Source organism: Chenopodium album, chromosome 9 (assembly GCF_948465745.1).
Source record: "Chenopodium album chromosome 9, dcCheAlbu1.1, whole genome shotgun sequence".
Lineage (NCBI taxonomy): Eukaryota > Viridiplantae > Streptophyta > Magnoliopsida > Caryophyllales > Amaranthaceae > Chenopodium > Chenopodium album.
In genome coordinates, this window is record NC_137842.1 from 38,677,217 (window position 1) to 38,696,159 (window position 18,943).

The following is an 18,943-nucleotide window of genomic DNA, read 5'->3' on the forward strand; positions in this document are numbered from 1 at the left end:
AAGCTTATTAAAAGGACTATACAAAAAAATTATATATGGATCAAAATTGTATAGCCATAAAATCAGTTTCTCTCGGTTTTGCAATGTGGACACGAAAAGTGGAAAATAGGTTATGGTTTAGGGAAATGAGCTAGAAATTGGATTGGTTCATGAAATATATTGAATAGAACATGGATTTAAGCACTCCAAAGATTAAATACTCAACCCTACCAATAATGGCGGTGAAAGGTGTTCATCAACGGGTTTGGTTTTGGTTTTGGGGAGACATTTTTAGGTGTATACAGTGGTAATAAGAGGGGCCACCCCTAAAACGGCGCCATTTTGATGGGCGTTAGAACGGTCGCACATTCCACACTCAATCAAACACATTTATTAGCAAACACCTTACAAACCAAGCATAATGATAAGTAAGAGTTCGGTCCACAAGGAATGGGATATGGTTGCTAAAGATCTTAACACTTAAGCTAATTCGAAGTCTATGGTCAATTGGTGTTCGTCAAGCAGACAAACAAACTATGATTCTAATTCGATGGATTAAAGACACTAGGGAATGGGATCCACTCAACCAAGGCAATTAGCAAACGGGGAGTAAAATAGACAAGGTATAACAAGGACAATATGTAAAATCAACCTCATGCAATTAGAGAACAACTCACACTACTAAAATTAGATTCCTCATTAGTCTAGCAATAGATGATACACAATCAAATTGCAATAAGTAATGACATACTCAATTTACATTCCCATGTCAAACTAAGCATATCATGCTATCAAGCTCCTAAGTCAAGGGTAGCTAATCCTATCATGAAGAACTAACAAGCAATCTCATATAATCAATTTAATTGCAATACAAACATCAATACTTCTCCCACATTTGCATAATTAACCCAAAAGGTTGAGCTTCACCCAACCCCTAGCAAGAAGACTACTCACAACTCATGTTTATCAACATGCAAACAAGCTTCACTCGACCAAATGGAGCTCTTACTTGAGAAAGCTAAAGCCTCGCAAACGCAACGGCCTCCGACGATATCCACCCACAACACAATCGTGATGGATCTCTTTCTTGGAGGTTAGCCAAGCTGAACCAAAACACTACTCGAGTAATTAATAAGCTTATAGGTTTTATCTCAAGTGGAGATGCCTAATTGAGCTCTTACTCAAGTGAGTTTTCCCAATTCCCAAGTGGGATATTTATAGGGAAACGCAAGTGAGAAATCCACTCTCCCATCAATGTGGGAGAGTTGGTAAAATTAATTTTCTCCTTGTATTTTTAAATAAAAAAACAAAAGAAAATAGCCAACTACTAATTAATCAACAAGTGGCATTATTCTAAGAGGAGGGGTTAGGTAAGGACCACAAGGGAAGGGGGCGGACCAATACTTGATCCCCAAGGCTCCCAAAACTGACTCTCACATTGCCACACGCTCCAACCAATACGCGATAGCTGGCGACCTTGGGCGCCTAGGCTGCTCAGGCCCCCTTGGCTGGGCACGCCAGCTGCTCGCACAACCCAACAACGAGCACAAGCAAGCCTCGCATTGCTGCGGGCTACTATGCACTGTTGCCTGCCCTCCCAGCACCAGCCAGCAAGCATTGCTAGCTGGCGCTGCTAGCTTGACGCCGCTGCTTGCTTACGCATGCTAGTGATGCTTGCTAGCCTTGTGCTAGCAACATTGCTAGCGAAGGTGCGCCAGCATGCCGCACCATGCACCAGCCAGCCTAGCCTTGGTGCGGTGCGCATGCTAGCCACCATTTTATCCTAAATGCCCTAGAAATCGGTTTTCTCGGGGCACTCCGTGCTAGGGGTATTTTGGTAACTTGTTGATTAATTATTGATTGTACCATCTCGTCTTTTATTTATTCGACTCGACTTGCGACGCTCGATTTCGATGCTCCTAGCTCGAATTCTGACGTTTAAATATTTATTACTCGAGCGACTCATTAATTCCTTCTGAATTAATTCGTCGTGTCGGATTGTTAGTTGCTTGGGTGTGACATGAAGGGTTCAATCAAGATCAAGCCGTAATATTAATTATGCATTAATATTAGTAACCGGAAGCGGCCTCCACATAGGAATTCCGATCACTTGAACTAACAGAATAATTAGCTTTCTTATAGCTCCGAACCCTCTATTGGATCGATACACTTGTTCGAAGAAAACCCTTCCTTTCAACAGAAACTACAAACAATTGAAAAACCCTAAAATTAAAATTGCCCAATATCAAATGCAATCACCGTCAAACCCAAAATCGATTTCAGAAACTACAAATTTTACTTCTACCATTATCAAAATCCTAACAACATGTCGATTTAGGTTATACTTATTACGTACGTTTTCATCATAAAACTTACTTGTTTGGAGGGTTGAGCTATCTTACTGGTAGTGTTCTTTAGCTCCTCCACAACCACCACCACGACGGAATGTGGACAACGGTGTATAATTTAAGAACAACAAAGGGAGGGGAGAACGAGGACGATGAGCAAACACAAAAAGAAGAAGAAAATTCGACCACAAAGGAGAGAGAAAGAGAGAGGAAAGAACGAAATTCAAAATGAGGAGGAAGATAAAAACATAGCATCATATACATAAAACGTTTAAGATACATTTTACATACAAAAAGAAATACAAAAGAAATACGTTAAAAAGCATAACAGTGTTAGACAAAAGCAAAACGGATGCCCAGCTGGAATTCCACTAAACATCGCGAATACTCCTTGCCCCTAGTTATGCATTTATAAATGCATAACTTTTCTCCCTTCAAAATGTCTTGTGTACGAGTATACTCCGTATATATATTTCTCTTTCCTTATACCCTCTTGCATTCTGTATAATAAATTTTTCTTACAATTTTTTTAAAGATCACATTTTAATATAAGGAAAAAGATATATGCAACCCTTAGGGCTGCATATAAGAAGCTAAAAATAGAAATAATTAACAATCTATAAATATAACTAAAGTAATTACCGCTGATGTCATTACTTTCCACATGTCAACCTCTTATAAAAAAATTTCCCGCCAAAACTAATAATGACATCATTATTTTTTTTAACATAAATAAAAATTTGAAAATGATAAATTAATTATACATTTTCCTAACAAATTTTATATTTAAATTGACTAATTATTCAATTTCAATTGGAAAAATTAAAGGAAGGTCATACTATTTCATTTTCTTATAAACATTATCTTTTTCTCCTACTCCGTATATTTTATGCATATTATATGAATTGGGGATTCCATTCTTTATTAATTTCACAATTTATTAGATGCTGATTAAATTATTCGTACATATTACAGACAAATAAGCTAAATAATATTGTTAAAATCGTAAATAATATTTAAATTGTGCATCACACGAGCCTAATATAGTAAATAAACATTTATTACACCGTTTTACTCGTCAATCACCGATCAATTCTCAACTTAATACTAAAAAAAGTATATTACTAACGATAAATACAAGTAAATATGTGAGATATACAAAATTTGTTTATCACATGATAATTTTGTAAATAAAACAATAACTTTTTCAATAAAAGCGGATCCACAATAATGATGACTGGATAAAATTGTTGATTTATTTACCAAAATATCATGTCGCAGAAATTAATTAGGACTTCCTCTGTTATTAAATATTTATATGCAGCTCTTATTACCCATAATATAATCGTTCAACAAACCCCCTTGAAATTGCATGGGAAATTTAAGAGGGAGTAGTCACTTCAAAAAAAAAAAAAAAAAAAAAAAATCAGAGTTTTTATACGTCAAACTTTGAAAACAGAATTATATTTTATTTGTTTGTTTCTAAAAGCTGTCTATCCATTTCCTTAGCGTACACAGCTTACTCAACAAAATAAAGTAAGATAAAGATACTACAATTGGTACTCTGGTCTACTCTACTAGTCATTTTTTACACATAATCCAGTTCAACACCCAATAAAAAACCTAGAAATAATTACATTAAAAAAATAAAAAGATACTCAATCCCAAAAAAAAAAAAAAAAAAAAAAGATGTTGAAAAAAATGGTGCTTTGCTTTGGCAAATTTGATGCAGCAGAGAGTTTCAGAGCAGCTTCTCTTTCACTTTGTTTGTTTATTTGTTGTTTCTCTCTCTAAATTCTCACCTTTCACTCTTTCTCTCTCTAACTTTCTAACCCTTTTACTTTCTTTCCAGCTCTTTTCAAGCTATCAACTAAGCTTTCTCTTTCATTCTGCCGTTTTTTCTCTCTCTTACTTTCTCTCTCTTCATTGATGCACTCATTTCATAGCTTTCAGCTATTATTTCAGTTAGACAGGGAAAACAACATACCAAAACATTCTCTGGATAGTTGAGAATCTGCATTTTTATCACTGATTTTTACTTGGTATGTCCACTTGATTTGTTTTCTCTCTCTAGAAATTTTTTTATTTTTACTTTCTCTCTCTAGATTATCTTGCTTGTTGTTTGTCTTTTTGATTATTTTGTTGAATTTTTATAATGGTGGGTTTTTTTTTTTTCCTTTTGAATTTTTGAAGGTGGGGTTGGTTTATTTTGATTGTTTGTATATTATACGGTTTGATCTGTATTTTCTGTAACAATTTTTGGAGTGTGTCAATTTTAAAATATAAGAGAATTACTAAAATAAATTTCTGGGGTTGTTGAATTTGATAATCTATTGATAAATTTAGGTGTATTAGTTTGATGCGTTATCAAGATAAAGTTAGAATTTAATTTGCTGGAATTATGACAGTTGAGGCAGTGTTTTTATGCTTATTGTGTTACCTTGAATTTACAGATTAAAAGTTGGTGCTGCGTTTTAGTTAGATTCGTAGATTTGAGAGATTGAAGTGGGTTATCAAAGAGGTTGAGCATTGGATGAATGGGTTGGAAGATACGTATGAAGAACTGCCCAGGTGTAAAGATCTGGGTTGAAGTTTGTTTTGTTTTCGTGTTCGTTTTTTTGCTGCATTTTGCAAATGGGTCAACAAATCCCACTGATGGTAAGTGTTATCCTCGCAATTTAGTTCATCTATCAATTTCGATGGTTTTCTTGGCGTTTTTCTATGTTGTGAAACCAAGTGCATTGAATTGTTTGGAGTGTATGTTTGTTAATGCTGCTTATAGCATGGGATAAGTAGGTAGGTGGTCAATTTTAATTTGCATTAAAGGGGAACTAAAGTAGTATTCAATTTCGAAAATTCGAACTAAACCAGGGTGCTTCTCTTGTACAAAGTAACATATTATTCATGGTAATCATTATATTTGGTTGCCACAGGACTAATTCCCTAAGGTGTATATGTGTAATTGAATTTTATCAACTTTCCTAAGGAATTCACTCAACTTTTTTTTTCTTTTTTAATTTATTAATTTTCTTATACCACAATTGTTCATAAAATAGTTCGAAATTGTCCACAGAATAGCTTAAAAAGACCAGAAAGATTTTCTTCTAGATTTCCTGAATGTACGTATGAGGTCCACAACAGCACTAATAAATATTGGCGTGAAAAATGGCATTTGTGGATAATAAAGCTCTATGGCACTGGCTAGTGGCTACTACCTTGGGGTTGAGGTGGTTACCTAGGCTAATTGAGTAAATTGCTCAGTTTGATATCTGTTCTTTGTCCTGTAAGCTTTCTACTAGATAGTTTATTGAGGTGTACATTGTGCTATGCATTGCAGTATTATGCTCATCAACAATCATAAATTTCTGCAAGTCTATATTGTCCTGATGTCTGCTGCTTTTTTTCTTTTTTGATGTAATATTTGAATTCTAATGTCTATGCATTTGAGTCTTTATTTTGAATGCTGAATGAATGTGCACGTGTCTAATTTAAAGTTACAATATGTTGTTTCAACATAGTTGCTGCAATTAACAGCTTATATGCTGCTTTGGGTTCTCCAAATCTCCCTGGATGGGTTGCTGCTGCGGGAGATCCATGTGGTGATGCTTGGCAAGGCGTCCAGTGTGATGCTTCAAGCATAAATTCAATGTAAAAACAATTCTTCTTTGCTCCAAATATACATTGTATAAAGAATGTCGCCTCCTCAGTTTTGGTAATTGTACTCCGAATATGTTCTTTACAGAAGTCTTGTTGGAGCCGATTTGGGTGGTGAATTGGGTGACAGCATAGGATTATTCACATCTATTAAATCAATGTAAGATCTCTCTCTTTGTTGTATGGACATGTAACTTGATCCTGTTAAAGACTCCATGTTCGTTTCTAGGTGATTTTAAAAAAAAATTCCAAGTCTTGGAGTAATTTTTGCCGAGCTTTCATTTCCACAAGTTGCATAAAATAATCATCCTGTTTACCAAATACCAATAGTTATTTGTAGAATTTTCCAAATATTTGTGAGCTTGGTCTTTTGTTTCTTATGCTTTCGTGATAAAATATGATCGGTGTCTCCTCAAATTTGAACTGCATACGTTCCAAATATTGCCATTTTGCTGTGTTGTGTTAAGTTGTATCTTTCTTTTTTGAGCTGCTCATGCCATGATAGCTACTTTTCTTTTACAGTGATCTGAGCAACAATCATATTGGTGGAAGTGTTCCTTCCAGTTTGCCAGCTTCCTTGGTCACATTGTAAGTGCACATCAAAATATCTTAAATACGTACCGTGTGATGCAAAATAACTGATAGTCTTTACCTTGCCAGTTTACTTTCAAGTAATAATCTAACTGGAAGGATCCCGAGCACTATATCCGCTCTTCCTGCTCTTGCTACATTGTAAGCTCTTTTTATTACTCCTTTTTTTTTGGGAATTTTATACTCTCCTGGAGGTATCTTTATCGATTTGCTTAGAATATTATGTTTTATAGGAAACTTAATGCCAACCATCTTACTGGAGAACTACCAGATGGCTTTCAATCTCCTTCAGCTTTGACCAGCATGTAAATAATCTGATTCGACTAGCTTTTAATTCCACTCTTGCAATCATGATTGAGGATTGAAATGCTTTTTTTCTACAGAGATTTGGGTCAAAATAGTTTGAGTGGAGAGCTGCCTCCTTCGATGGAGAATTTATCTTCTCTGGTCAGCCTGTGAGTTCTCCCTCTCCTTTAAGCTCTAAATTCATTATTCATCTGCAATTTTATGTGGTGAAACCAGCTCTGTTTATGCAGGCACTTGCAAGACAATCAGCTGTCCGGGACACTTGATGTTCTTCAGGATCTTCCCCTGCAAGATTTGTACTCTTCTATTTACTCTCTTTGAAACAAAATTTAACATGAATACTTCCTCTTCGTTTCAAGTTTCTAATTTGCTTTGTTGATAGTTGACTCGATCATTTTTTTCCCTCTTTGATTAGGGATATAGCAAACAACCAATTCTCTGGACCTATACCTGACAAGTTGTTGAGTATTCCAAGCTTCAAGTGAGAGCTCTATTGCTAGTATTTTCTGTTTAGCAATTTTTTTTTGTTGTATTTACAATTTTTTTTTTTCATCTATGTTGGCTATGTTGGTGTATCTTGCAAATGTTGTGGTAGCATAACATGCTATGTAGTATACAGCTAAAGTCACCATTGAGTTTGAGTTCTGCTATCTTTTTTTGTAGTAAGATTGTTGCTCAAAAATTTGAAAGTCATAGATGATAAGTTTTGAAAAATGTGAATCTTTCTTAGTGATGCCTCACTACTTTATAGGACTGTCGTCCCTTTTGTGATGAAGTACTGAAAAGACCACTCTATGTGAAATAGTGAATAGCATGTTAACCTCTTTTATTTAATTTTTCAGTCAATAATTAGCATCTCTTGTTCGTTCACTATTTATAGCAGACCGTGACTATTTTTGCAATGATATATTATGGTAATCTATAACACAGCAAGTATTTTCCACTCATGTATACTAGGACTTTCTCGCCTAATCATGCTAGTGTTATACTATTTATGCAGGAGGGATGGAAATCTTTTTAACACCTCTGTCTCTCCAGCGTCATCACCAACAGCTTCCCCTGTGACGCCTTCACCTTTTTTTCCAGGGGCACCAACTCAGGCCCCACCTCGTTCAGGCACAACATCTCCCAGTTCTGGCACAACTTCCTCCAATTCTAGCACTTCTCCCGGCTCTGGCATTATTTCTTCCAACCCTAGCTCAACTTCTGGTTCTGGACAGAGGCCTGGAACTCGCACAGCTCCATCGTCTACTCATGAGGATCCAAATACTGAAAAGAAAACACAGGCCTCAAAAACGAAAAGGATTGTTGGGATATCAATTGCTTCGGTGATTGGGTTTATTATTATGGTTTTGGCACTTTTACTATGCTTGCCATGGTGTTTTAGCAGAAGTAAAGACTATTTCCGAACTACAAAGAGACATGAAATCCGACCATATATGGGTCCAAGAGATTACCCTCACAACAATCCCCCATCACGTCTACCTTACAATCAGCCTGAGAAAGGTAAGCCTACATTTGTTGAATGTTTCTATCTATCTATTATCTTAGAGAATGACATACTGCTCTAATTGAGTTGCTAGCTACAATGTTACATTACTCTTATCAGCGAATTCTGAAATTATGTGGTCAGCTCCAAAAGATGCTGTTGTGGAAATTAAAGATGAGCCGCGAGCAGAAGTTAGGACTACTGCTGCAATTGCAAAACAGCGTAGTGAAGAGGGACTTTATTCTCAAAGATCTACAGTTCCGTTAAGGAAGCTTGACAGTGATATGAGCTTTAGTGACATTGATTTTATGATCAATCCCCCACCACCTCCGCCTCCTCCTCCACCACCACCACCACCACCTCTTCCATTTTCCACTGAGAGACTTATTGTGAAACCCATCACGCCAACAGGATCTGTTGCTGCAAAGATTTCCTCTAGGCCTCTTCCCATGACATCAGTGAAATCTTTCACAATTGCTTCACTTCAGCAGTATACTAACAGCTTTTCGCAAGATAATCTCTTAGGAAATGGCATGCTAGGAACTGTATATCGGGCAGAGCTCCCTAATGGAAAGGTATGATTTTCTACTATGAGCTAAGTAGCGTTTATATTTTTTATGCTCTAGATTTTATCTTGGAAATTGGAAGTCTGAAGAAGGGCCTTTGCTCTGATTTTCTGTTAACAATGGTCATATTACTTAGTCTAGCTTTTGTTTTGAGTCTTAACTCTCTTTGTTATATATTGAGTGCATGACTTGGTGTGAATACTAGTTGTGAGTCTTGTGACAGATTATGATAGACTGTAGGTGGAATAATTTTCATACCTGATGTTGCATTGTAATGTAGAAAATCTGTTATATCATGTCAGTCCATCTATGATGATGGCTTAGTCTTGAGAGAATCTTTGAGGATGGATTGAGCTAGTAAATGCAGCAAAACTAGTTGGCTATTTTATAGGTACATGCATGTGCTTGTATGTATTGTGGAGCTTGTGGAGGGTTATGGGAGGGTTTACCATGTATGGCTGTGAACAGTGGCAGAGCCACATTGAAGCAAGTGGGTTTAATTGAACCGACTTGGAGTAAAATCATTTTTCTTTGTGTGAACATATGTGTCAATACTTAAACAATCAACCAAACAAACCTACTTAATAATATTTGAACCAACTTATCAATATATCTGGCCTGCCACGGCTGTGAGATGGGTGGGACGGTGGTGCTCAGTTAATCAGCTTGTCTAAATTTCTCATACAAACATTTTTAACGTGGTATCTGTGGTTTGATATGCAGCTATTGGCAGTCAAGAAACTTGACAAGGGTGTCTCTAGTCGTCTGAAAGACCACGAATTTCTTGAGCTTGTAAATAACATTGATAAAATTCGACATGTAAATGTTGTGGAACTGGTGGGCTACTGTTCAGAGCACAGTCAGCGGCTCTTGATTTACGAGTATTGTAGTAATGGGTCTCTACAGGATGCACTGCACTCAGATGATGAATACATGAAGAAGCTTTCTTGGAACATTCGCATGCAGATGGCACTCGGAGCTGCAAGAGCACTGGAGTAAGTTGATTTTTCTCTGCAATTGGCTATATATGGTCTCAAATTTTTGGATTTATTGGTCATAATTATAATGCAGCATTTAGGCAAATACTCCCTTCTTCCCTTACATTTTTTTGCCGAATTTGCTAATTTTGCGGTCACCAAAAACATACCATTAATAATGTCTTCAAAATTTGTGTACACCCGGTTTACAACAATATTAGAGTACATTGAACAAAATTGGGTAACTTTTAGCCAATTTGGGGTAACATTAAACCTACTTTGGGGTATTCTCAAATCTGATATGATTTTAATATACAGGCCATGGGATAAAATCTATTGATGTAGTATACTTACCTTCACACACTAAGATTTGATTTTCTCCTTTAAAGAGAAAAATTATATTTCGTATCAATAAACATTGGCAACTTTTATTGAAATTGAGGTAACCTTTGATCACTTTATAATAACTTTATAACCAATATGCAATAATTATTGGATCTTGCTAACAAGCATCCCGTGGCTTTTGATAACTAATTAATACTCCCTCTGTCCCACATTATAGTTCCTATTTTCCTATTTAGGAGTCCCAAAATGTTGTTTCTGTTTATAATTTTTGATATTATGTAAATATCATTGTACCCTTCATTTTTTTTACTTTATTCATTGTACATCCTAAATACTCTTGAATTTTCCACTTTCTCTCACTAACTTTTGTCTATAATTGTACTTTTTCACTTTTTAATGTACTTTATCCACTTTCTCCTCCTATTTTTTAAATTACGTGAAAAAATACAAATAAGAATTATAAACTGGGATGGAGGTAGTATATTACTTAAAATAGTATTAAGTTCGGAATGCATGACAAAATCACTAGTCAATCGGTGTAATTAATGTTAATTGTACTTTAATATTTCCGCATTTAGCTCTCTTACCTAACGCCCTCGGGGAGCTCGTTAGCTTTTTCCATAATTATTTACCACAATATTTTCCCCGGTACAAGAAAAATATCTTTGATTATGTATCATTTGCGGCTCTTGATTTACGTATTATACACAAAATCATCACTTTGCTTTGGTGTGATAATTGAAGCTTTATTTTGTAGGGTTTATCTGAGCCCTTCTTTTAGTATCCACTTTGGAGCATTCTCCATGTTTGGTTATGGATGATTCTTCTTCTTCTTCTTCTTCTTCTTATTATTATTATTATTAATCTAGGTATCTGCATGAGGTCTGTGAACCACCTGTTGTACACAGAAACTTCAAATCTGGAAACCTTCTTCTTGATGATGAACTGCAAGTGCGGGTCTCTGATTGTGGCTTGGCAACTTTGATAGCATCTGGTTCTGTTAGCCAGGTAAGAAAATACAGTGAAAGTCATCTACATTATTCATATGGGCATTTTGCTTTTGGTTATGTGATTAAGAATCCCTCCTCTATTGATGATTGTAAACTAGACCATGATATTCACATCCTTGTAAAAACCTTTCAAAGATGCTTGAGGACATTTTTCTGCTTCTTGCAGAGCTTAGTCTATACTACCTCCGTTTTTTTTAGTTGACACGTTTTGGCTTTAGCACTATTCACACCTCTCTTTGACCGTGTTTTATGATTTAAATGAAAAATAATCAAGTGGGGTCTTATTAGATTTGTCGTGGGATATATTTTCAAAATATCAACTTTTTATAATTTTTGCTTTTCGGTAATTTAATATATCAACGATTGAAGTTGTGCATTGGCAAACGTGGCTAAAGAAACTTGTCAACTAAAAAGAAACAGAGAAAGTATAATTTATGGATGGGCAATATTGTTAGAATCTTTGTTTTTTGTTAACTTCCATAAGAAATTGCAATCTTGTATGCACAATCCTTTCAAAAACTCCCTTTGCCACCTTGAATTTTTGTAAAAGGAAGCCAACTTCTTTTACATCAAATTTGAACTAGCCGTCATCTATGTGGTGTAACAAAATTTTAATTTATCCAAGTTAAGTTTCATGGCTCTTATCTATTGAGAATAAGACTGTATGACTTTATGTAGAAAGTGCTGAGTATAGTATGAGTTGTTAATCGTCCCATTTGATAATGTTATAAAAGAAGGATTCTTGTGGCCGATGGCAATTGGTTTTGTAAGAACCTTGTTATGAATATTTTTTTCTTGGGAAATTTCTATGTGGTGTAACCAAATTTTAATTTCCCAAGTTATGTTTAATGGCTCTTATCTATTGTCCATGAGAATAAGACTGTATGTAGAAAGTGCTAAATATAGTTTGAGTTGTTAATTGTGCCATTTGATAATGTTATCTTTATATCTTAATCATTTATACAAGTTGGATTCTTGTGGTCGATGGCAATTGGTGTTGTAAGAACCTCGTTATGAATTTTTTTTTTCTTGGGAAATTATTGAGGGATTTGATGTTGGCTTTGGAAAACATAACTTTGGGGTGCATTTGGCCAGTTGCTGCAGTTTATATTTAATTTCTTGTGCAAATGGACATATTAGTTCCGTTTTTGGGGTATGGAAGAGCTAATCTCTATTGCCTGTGTGCACACTATGAAACAAAAGGAAAGAGACTGAAATTCTGGAGCTAGTATATTAAGAATTGAAGATTTCCAACCACCAAAACAATCTCTAATGAATACTATTTAGGAAAGAAACCCATCTATGAAGGGAACCTTAAGAACTGTCAGATCATAGAATAAAAGTCTTTCATGTCCATGTTTCTATTGAATTTACTCTTGAAGTGGATTCTAAAATGTTAGTTAGTCTTCAAAAATCATAAATTATCACTAGAAGTTAGCTATTCATTGCTATGTAACCGTCATAAAGAAGAAACAAGAGAGTTTATTTGGATAGGGAGGCGGCACAGGCGATGGTGTTAAGTAGTGGTGGTCATTTGTATCTGGTTCTCCAGTTTCTCCCCTCTGCAGTTGTTGGTCTCTAGGCTCAGCCATGCTATTGTGCATCGACACATATGCCCTTTTTTTCATCTTTGCATCCCTTTGTGTTCACAATTCATAGTCAAAGAACTTGACCATGGACCATAATGGATATTCTTCAACATTGTCTACTGGACCTTGATTCTTCAACATTGTCTAGTGGTGGTCATTTGTATCTGGTTCTCCAGTTTCTCCCCTCTGCAGCTGTTGGTCTCTAGGCTCAGCCATGCTATTGTGCATGGACATATATGCCCTTTTTTTCATCTTTGCATCCCTTTGTGTTCACAATTCATAGTCAAAGAACTTGACCAGGACCATAATGAAAATTCTTCAACATTGTCTACTGGACCTGGATTCTCATACGCCCTTGTTTCTGCTCCTTTCTCCAACATAGAAAGCTTTCACTTCCATGGACACTCCTCTGTAGCTGCCCACACCATGCTTTATAAATTGTTATCACAATTGGCCAACCGGGGGGGGGGGGGGGGGGTGTAAGTGAGTGGATGGCGGAAATCTAGTTCATTTTCTTTCCTGCTGAACCATTTATTTTTTGGAAATTTGTTAGAAAAACCTTTTAAAGCAACTTATTTGTTAGGAAAAACCTTACAAAAATTTTTTGGCAATTGAAAACCTTATTGTAAATTTTTTTTGTTGAAGACAAGCAAGGACCTCTAATTCACTTAAGTAATCTCTAATTTCTCTAATTTTTTCTAATTACCCTATAGGCTATAACTTTCACTTAACTATTTAATAATTAAATAAAAAAAAAAAAACAATAAAAAACCACCAGCCAGCCTACCACCTCCTCCCTTTCCCTCTCCCGTGGCAGCAGACCCCCTTCCCCTTCCGAGCTGCTGCTCCTCCACCGGCTGGCCCCTCTCCCTTTCCCCCTCACTCCTGCTCTAACCAGTAACCACCCACCCCCAATTCAAAATTACAAACCCAGAAATTTAAAACAATCAAACCTAAAAATAACTGAAGCGAGGTGTTATGGCAGAAGGAGATCACATTCCAAATAATAAAGGCGGCAACAATGGTGGAAAGAGAAAGCGATGCAAGGAGTATTTTTAATTTCAGTGAGGGTAAAAAGGAAACTCCAAAACCAATTATAATCAGAAAGTTTAGAATAAAAATGGAAGTTCTTGGGATTGAAATTATGAAATGTAATAATGTGTAGTTGCATCTAAAGAGGAAGAACAGGAGTTGACAATCATCACTATTACAGCCTTTCTCTCTCTTTAATTTTTCTATTTTTTGGCATTTTTGGGTGTTATTTTTGTTCCTGGGTACTTTGTTTTCTGGAAAACTGCCAGTGGTTTTCAGTAGGACTGTCGGTGTTAGGGTTCTGAGACGCGTGGGTGGTCACGGCGAGGGTAAAGGGGAAAGGGAGTGAGGTCGGTTAGGCGGTGGAGGTTGGCCACCGAGGGTGGAAGGGTTCTAGGTTGGCGGCTCGGATGGGGGAGAGGGGCTGCTGCCACGAGAAGGGATGGCTGGCTAGTGGTGGCTGGTGGGTGGGGGGGTGGTTTTTGTTTTGTTTTTTTTTTTTTAAAAATTTATAAAAAAAATTAATTAATAAATAGTTAAGTGTGAGTTATGGGTAATTAGAAGAAATAATGGGAAATTAGAGGTTTATTGAGTGAATTAGTGGTCTTGGCTGTCTTCAACAAAAAAATTTTACAATCTAGTTTCAAGTTGCCAATTTTTTTTTTTTTTTTTTTTCAGGTTTAATTTGTATTTTGTTTTCTCTCTTTGACTTTTGTGGGGAAATTTTCCCATCAAGTAGCCAATCTTCTCTTTATTACTCCACATGATATTTAGAGGGGAGTATATTTTGTATCCTCTTTATCTTAAACTTTATAAAGATGCACTAGGTTGTTATTTATTGAATAAGCACTGGTAAAATTTTGGTTTTTTAAATATAGAAGTCTTTGTAAGAAGACACATCGTTTATTTTGATTGGCTTTTAAGAAAGAACTTCTAGAGTATAAAATATGGAATTTACTTTGGTCTTGTACTCAACTGCTTTTGTTTACTTTCAGTTGTCAGGACACTTGTTATCAGCTTATGGTTATGGTGCTCCAGAATTCGAGTCAGGAATTTATACTTCCCAAAGTGATGTTTATAGCTTTGGAGTGGTTATGTTAGAACTATTGACAGGTCGAATGTCTTATGACAGGTAAGAGAAGCCATTGCTCCAAAACATAGTTTAATTCACATAGCTGTTTTTTTGTAAAAATATAGTGTTTAATGAAAAAATCATCTCCAGGACACGGGTTCGTGGGGAACAATTTTTGGTGAGGTGGGCAGTTCCTCAGCTACATGATATTGATGCTTTGCAGAGAATGGTTGATCCTTCTCTGAATAGGCAGTATCCAGCTAAATCCTTATCACACTTTGCTGACATTATTTCACGTTGTGTTCAGGTGACTAAGATTCCTTGGCCTTGCTCATAAGTTCAAGTTGTTAGCTCTTTTTATTTATTTATTTTATTTTATTTTTATGCAAGAGTCAGGATAAGCATTCTTTCTACGTATCATATCCTGATATGTGTAAAGCAAATTGTTAGAATCTGCCCGTTGAATTTTGAAAAAAAGTGTTTGCGAGCATTTACAGTTCAAATATTTATATATTGACTGCACATATAAATACACGGCATACACCATGATCAGTTTTAGCTATATCATGTTCCATATAAACCTCACACCCCCTCCCCCCCCCCAAAAAAAAAAAAAAAACCCACAATACTCGGTATCACTAACACACAAAAGGAAGAAAATTTAATTAACAGACATCTTAGTGTAAGATTATAGCCTCGTTTTCTGTTTTACTTCGTACATAATATATCAATTGAAAGAATATGTTGGTAAATGTAGAGTTGAGATTCAATTCGATTTAATGATTAATAGTCAATTGTAATGTTGAAGGTCTTTGCATTGATAAAAAAATCTCAATGTTGTGCATGTTTGAGTAATGTTTTTTCACATTCAAAGATAGATCAATGAACTTCCAGTTTATAGGCTACTTATCAACAATTTAGTTTTAGGATGGAACATTTGTTATTAGGTTTCTTTCCCTTGTCAACAAACTGGTATAATAGCTAGGATCAGTTGAGCTGTTTGCACCGTTTGATTGATGTCATCTTTAGTTGGAGGGCTAAACTCTGTATGGTTTGGGTTCCTTGTCTATCCACTTCCGTTTAAGGTACAATCAGGGGGAGATTGTTAGCTGCAAGTGAGATTATTACCTGTCCCACAATGAAAGGATGAAGCAAATAACTTCCATTTATGACCAAGCGGGGCTACTCCTCCCATTGCCAATTGATTAATTGTTTTAAATTGAAACTTCCCTTGGGCTTAGTTAAGTGCTTCTGTCTTTTGTCGGGATCTTGAGGATAACAAAATTTCAGGTTGCTAGATTTTTATTTTTGATCCCAGGAAAGAGTTTTAATCAATCCTAATGATAACTAAAAATTACGTTCTAAACAATAAATTTGGGGTATAAGGCACACAACTTTATAATATAACAATGGTAGTAATATATGAATCTGTATGAAAAATAATTGGAGGTTGTCCTCAGATTCTCACTTGGTCCACCATTAAATGAGCATTAGTGGTATGATCTTACTAGGGTGTTGGTATGCAGCCATTCTCAATAAAGCCAGACACTGATTGTATGCCTAGGAGTCCTAGCTCTGCAGACATTTGTGGATATCTGAGCATGAGTGTTTTTTCTATTTAGAAAATTGGGAAATAGTGACAGGGCATCAAGCTGTGGAAGATAATGTATTTCTATGTGATTGAGAATTGTTAAGAGGAATTTAAAGAGAAATTACTACTAATATAGTGTAAAAAAATAAAGTTTCAGTTGATTGAAGTCAGATAAGACTATTATGAATATCTAACATTGGACCTTTTCAAAGGTCCAATTTAGCTCAAATTAATATTGGTGTAGCTGTACTGCGTGCTTCTTGATTTGATATTATATTTTCGGCTCAGTATCTACTTCTTGCAAGTTGACAAGTATGAGGTGGTAATTTTGCAGACTCAACCAGAGTTTAGGCCGCTGATGTCTGAAGTCGTGCAAGATCTTCAGCACATGTTACAAAGAGGTTCACCCAGCAAGAGTCTGAACAATGAAGACTAAGCCTACAAGTGACGCCTAGAGAAACTTTGATCATGATGGGAAATGTGCTAAGTTTTGATGTCTAATTGGAGGACATGCAGATTTTTGGAATTGATTTAACTGCAGGATTTCAAGCCAACTGCAACATTAGAAGTACAGATAGTTATCATGAAAACTGCAACTGTACATTCCCCATTAGATGCTGCTCTATTTATTCGATGCAGTGGACTACCTGTTGTGACCCCTGCTGCTATGGTATGCCTTCTTCACATCAATAAATTGCCATATATTCGATGATCAACAAGTTGGCGATCCGAGCAATGCAGTGATCTCATTGTTTAAGATTTGACTGGGTAAAAAGTGTACTTAGCCCAATTTGGATGTCATAAGAATTTGTCCATATTGTATTTTTGTTACTATAGTTTTATAACATACCTTGTTCTTATGTTGCAGATTCATTTGACCCCATTCTTTGAATTTTTGAGTGACATTTGTTGTAAGCATCTATTTGGTGTAGCATCGATCTTAACTACTACTTGAGTTATTTCTATCATAAATAATTATCTACTGTGATTTGCCATATCTGCTTCTTCATATTTCTCTTTACTCATCCCTAAAATCTATATGTAATTAAGAACCCTTCAGGGCTCGGAATTATTTACTGTAATTAAGAACCCTTAAGGGCTCGGATGTAATATTATATCTAGATGTAGGATGGAATTCCCCCTCCGGCCCTCCCCTTGAAATCTTTACTAATCTGTTGAAAAAATTTCCTATGAAGGTAATGCTTATCAAAAGATTTGAACTCGAAAGCAGTAAGATATGATTTTAGATGTCTTATCATCTCAATTACGGATTCTCTTATACTCATCAAGACTTAGGATTATGAAGATAATGCTTATTAAAAGGTTTGAACTCAAGAGCACTAAGAAATATATGGCAATTATGACCATTAGACAAGAAATATATGGCCATGGGTACACTTGGGTACACAATTGAGGATTTACATGAGTTAGGATTGCTACCTATTTTTAGGTTATTGGTTGAAGGTGATTGACATGAATAACTTAAGCTAAGGGGAGGTTGTGTCGTTGTGGTGTCCTTTGAAAAGGTCTTAATACTCCTCTTGGCTTATGCTACAATGAGTCCTCCTCAGCGCATAGCTCCTATGTGCTAAGTTTGTATATAGGAGGGTAGTGAGGTAAATTCTGTTGGATGAGTCAGGTAAATCAAAGTTTTTTTTTTTTTTACTTGATGACATGTCATTGACCCCGTTCCAATTTAAAATGTAACTGAGTCGTTTTTTGGAGTGAAATGAAAACACATTTCATTGTTTTTGAGGTAAAAATTTTTGGTTCCCTTCTCTGCTTCTCTCTCTCCACTTGACTCTTTCCAAGCTTCTCTCCTTTCGTCTTCATTCCTCGTCCTTTCAAGCTTCTCTCCTTCCAATTGTGCCTGGTTTGTGGGCTGACGCTAGTCGTGGTTAGTCATTGTCGGTCGTTCGCCGTTCTTGATTCGTTATTCGCTGACTTTGAAGGTAAGGTTTTAATTCTTTATTTTTATTGTGTTTTGTGATGATTGTATGGAATTATGGATTGAAGTTGCGGTGTAGATGTGTTGTTTTTTTTTTTTTTGAATTTTGGTAATTTGTTAAATAAAGGTTAGGGTTTGTTTGCGTCAAATAGATAACCTAATAATTGAATGAGGGTACTCTCGTATGGAATTATGGGTTATTTTTGCGATTATGATTTGTTGTGTTACATAATTTTTGGTCAATTTTGCTAAATGGTTTAAAATTGGGAAATTAGGGTTTGTTTGTGTGTGCAATTGAATTAGGTATGTTGGTTATTTTAGTTCGTTGTTTGAAGGTCGTGATTTTAGGGGTTAATGTTGTGGGTTAGATTATAAAAAACAGGAAAACAATTAAATGTGATACTTTGGTAGACTTGAATTTGCTGAGTTGTTGTAGCAAATTGCTG

General features: G+C 35.7%; 1 protein-coding gene across 2 annotated transcripts; it reads left to right on the forward strand.

The window, feature by feature from the left end:
* Nucleotides 1–3,876: 3,876 nt before the first annotated feature.
* On the forward strand, nt 3,877–17,544 carry LOC145558517 (protein STRUBBELIG-RECEPTOR FAMILY 3-like). Of its 2 annotated transcripts, none has more exons than XM_081619788.1 (17): nt 3,877–4,369; nt 4,781–4,985; nt 5,846–5,975; nt 6,070–6,141; nt 6,504–6,569; nt 6,642–6,713; nt 6,806–6,877; nt 6,956–7,027; nt 7,109–7,174; nt 7,294–7,359; nt 7,879–8,384; nt 8,488–8,942; nt 9,657–9,928; nt 11,125–11,263; nt 14,882–15,018; nt 15,109–15,265; nt 16,884–17,544. In XM_081619788.1, the coding sequence occupies exons 2-17, from the start codon at nt 4,865–4,867 to the stop codon at nt 16,983–16,985; spliced, it is 2,505 nt and encodes an 834-aa protein (XP_081475914.1). In that variant the 5' UTR covers nt 3,877–4,369; nt 4,781–4,864; the 3' UTR covers nt 16,986–17,544. The 2 variants fall into 2 exon arrangements, with proteins under 2 accessions (XP_081475914.1, XP_081475915.1); XM_081619789.1 differs by having other exon boundaries at nt 3,883–4,369; nt 8,512–8,942.
* The last annotated feature ends 1,399 nt before the right edge of the window (nt 17,545–18,943 follow it).

Excerpts from the sequence above, each read along its gene's own strand:
- LOC145558517 (XM_081619788.1), top strand. The coding sequence starts at position 4,865 with ATGGGTTGGAAGATACGTATGAAGAACTGCCCAGGTGTAAAGATCTGG. Across the intron at positions 8,385-8,487 it reads TTACAATCAGCCTGAGAAAG|CGAATTCTGAAATTATGTGG; the intron begins GTAAGCCTACAT and ends TACTCTTATCAG. Across the intron at positions 15,266-16,883 it reads TTATTTCACGTTGTGTTCAG|ACTCAACCAGAGTTTAGGCC; the intron begins GTGACTAAGATT and ends GTAATTTTGCAG.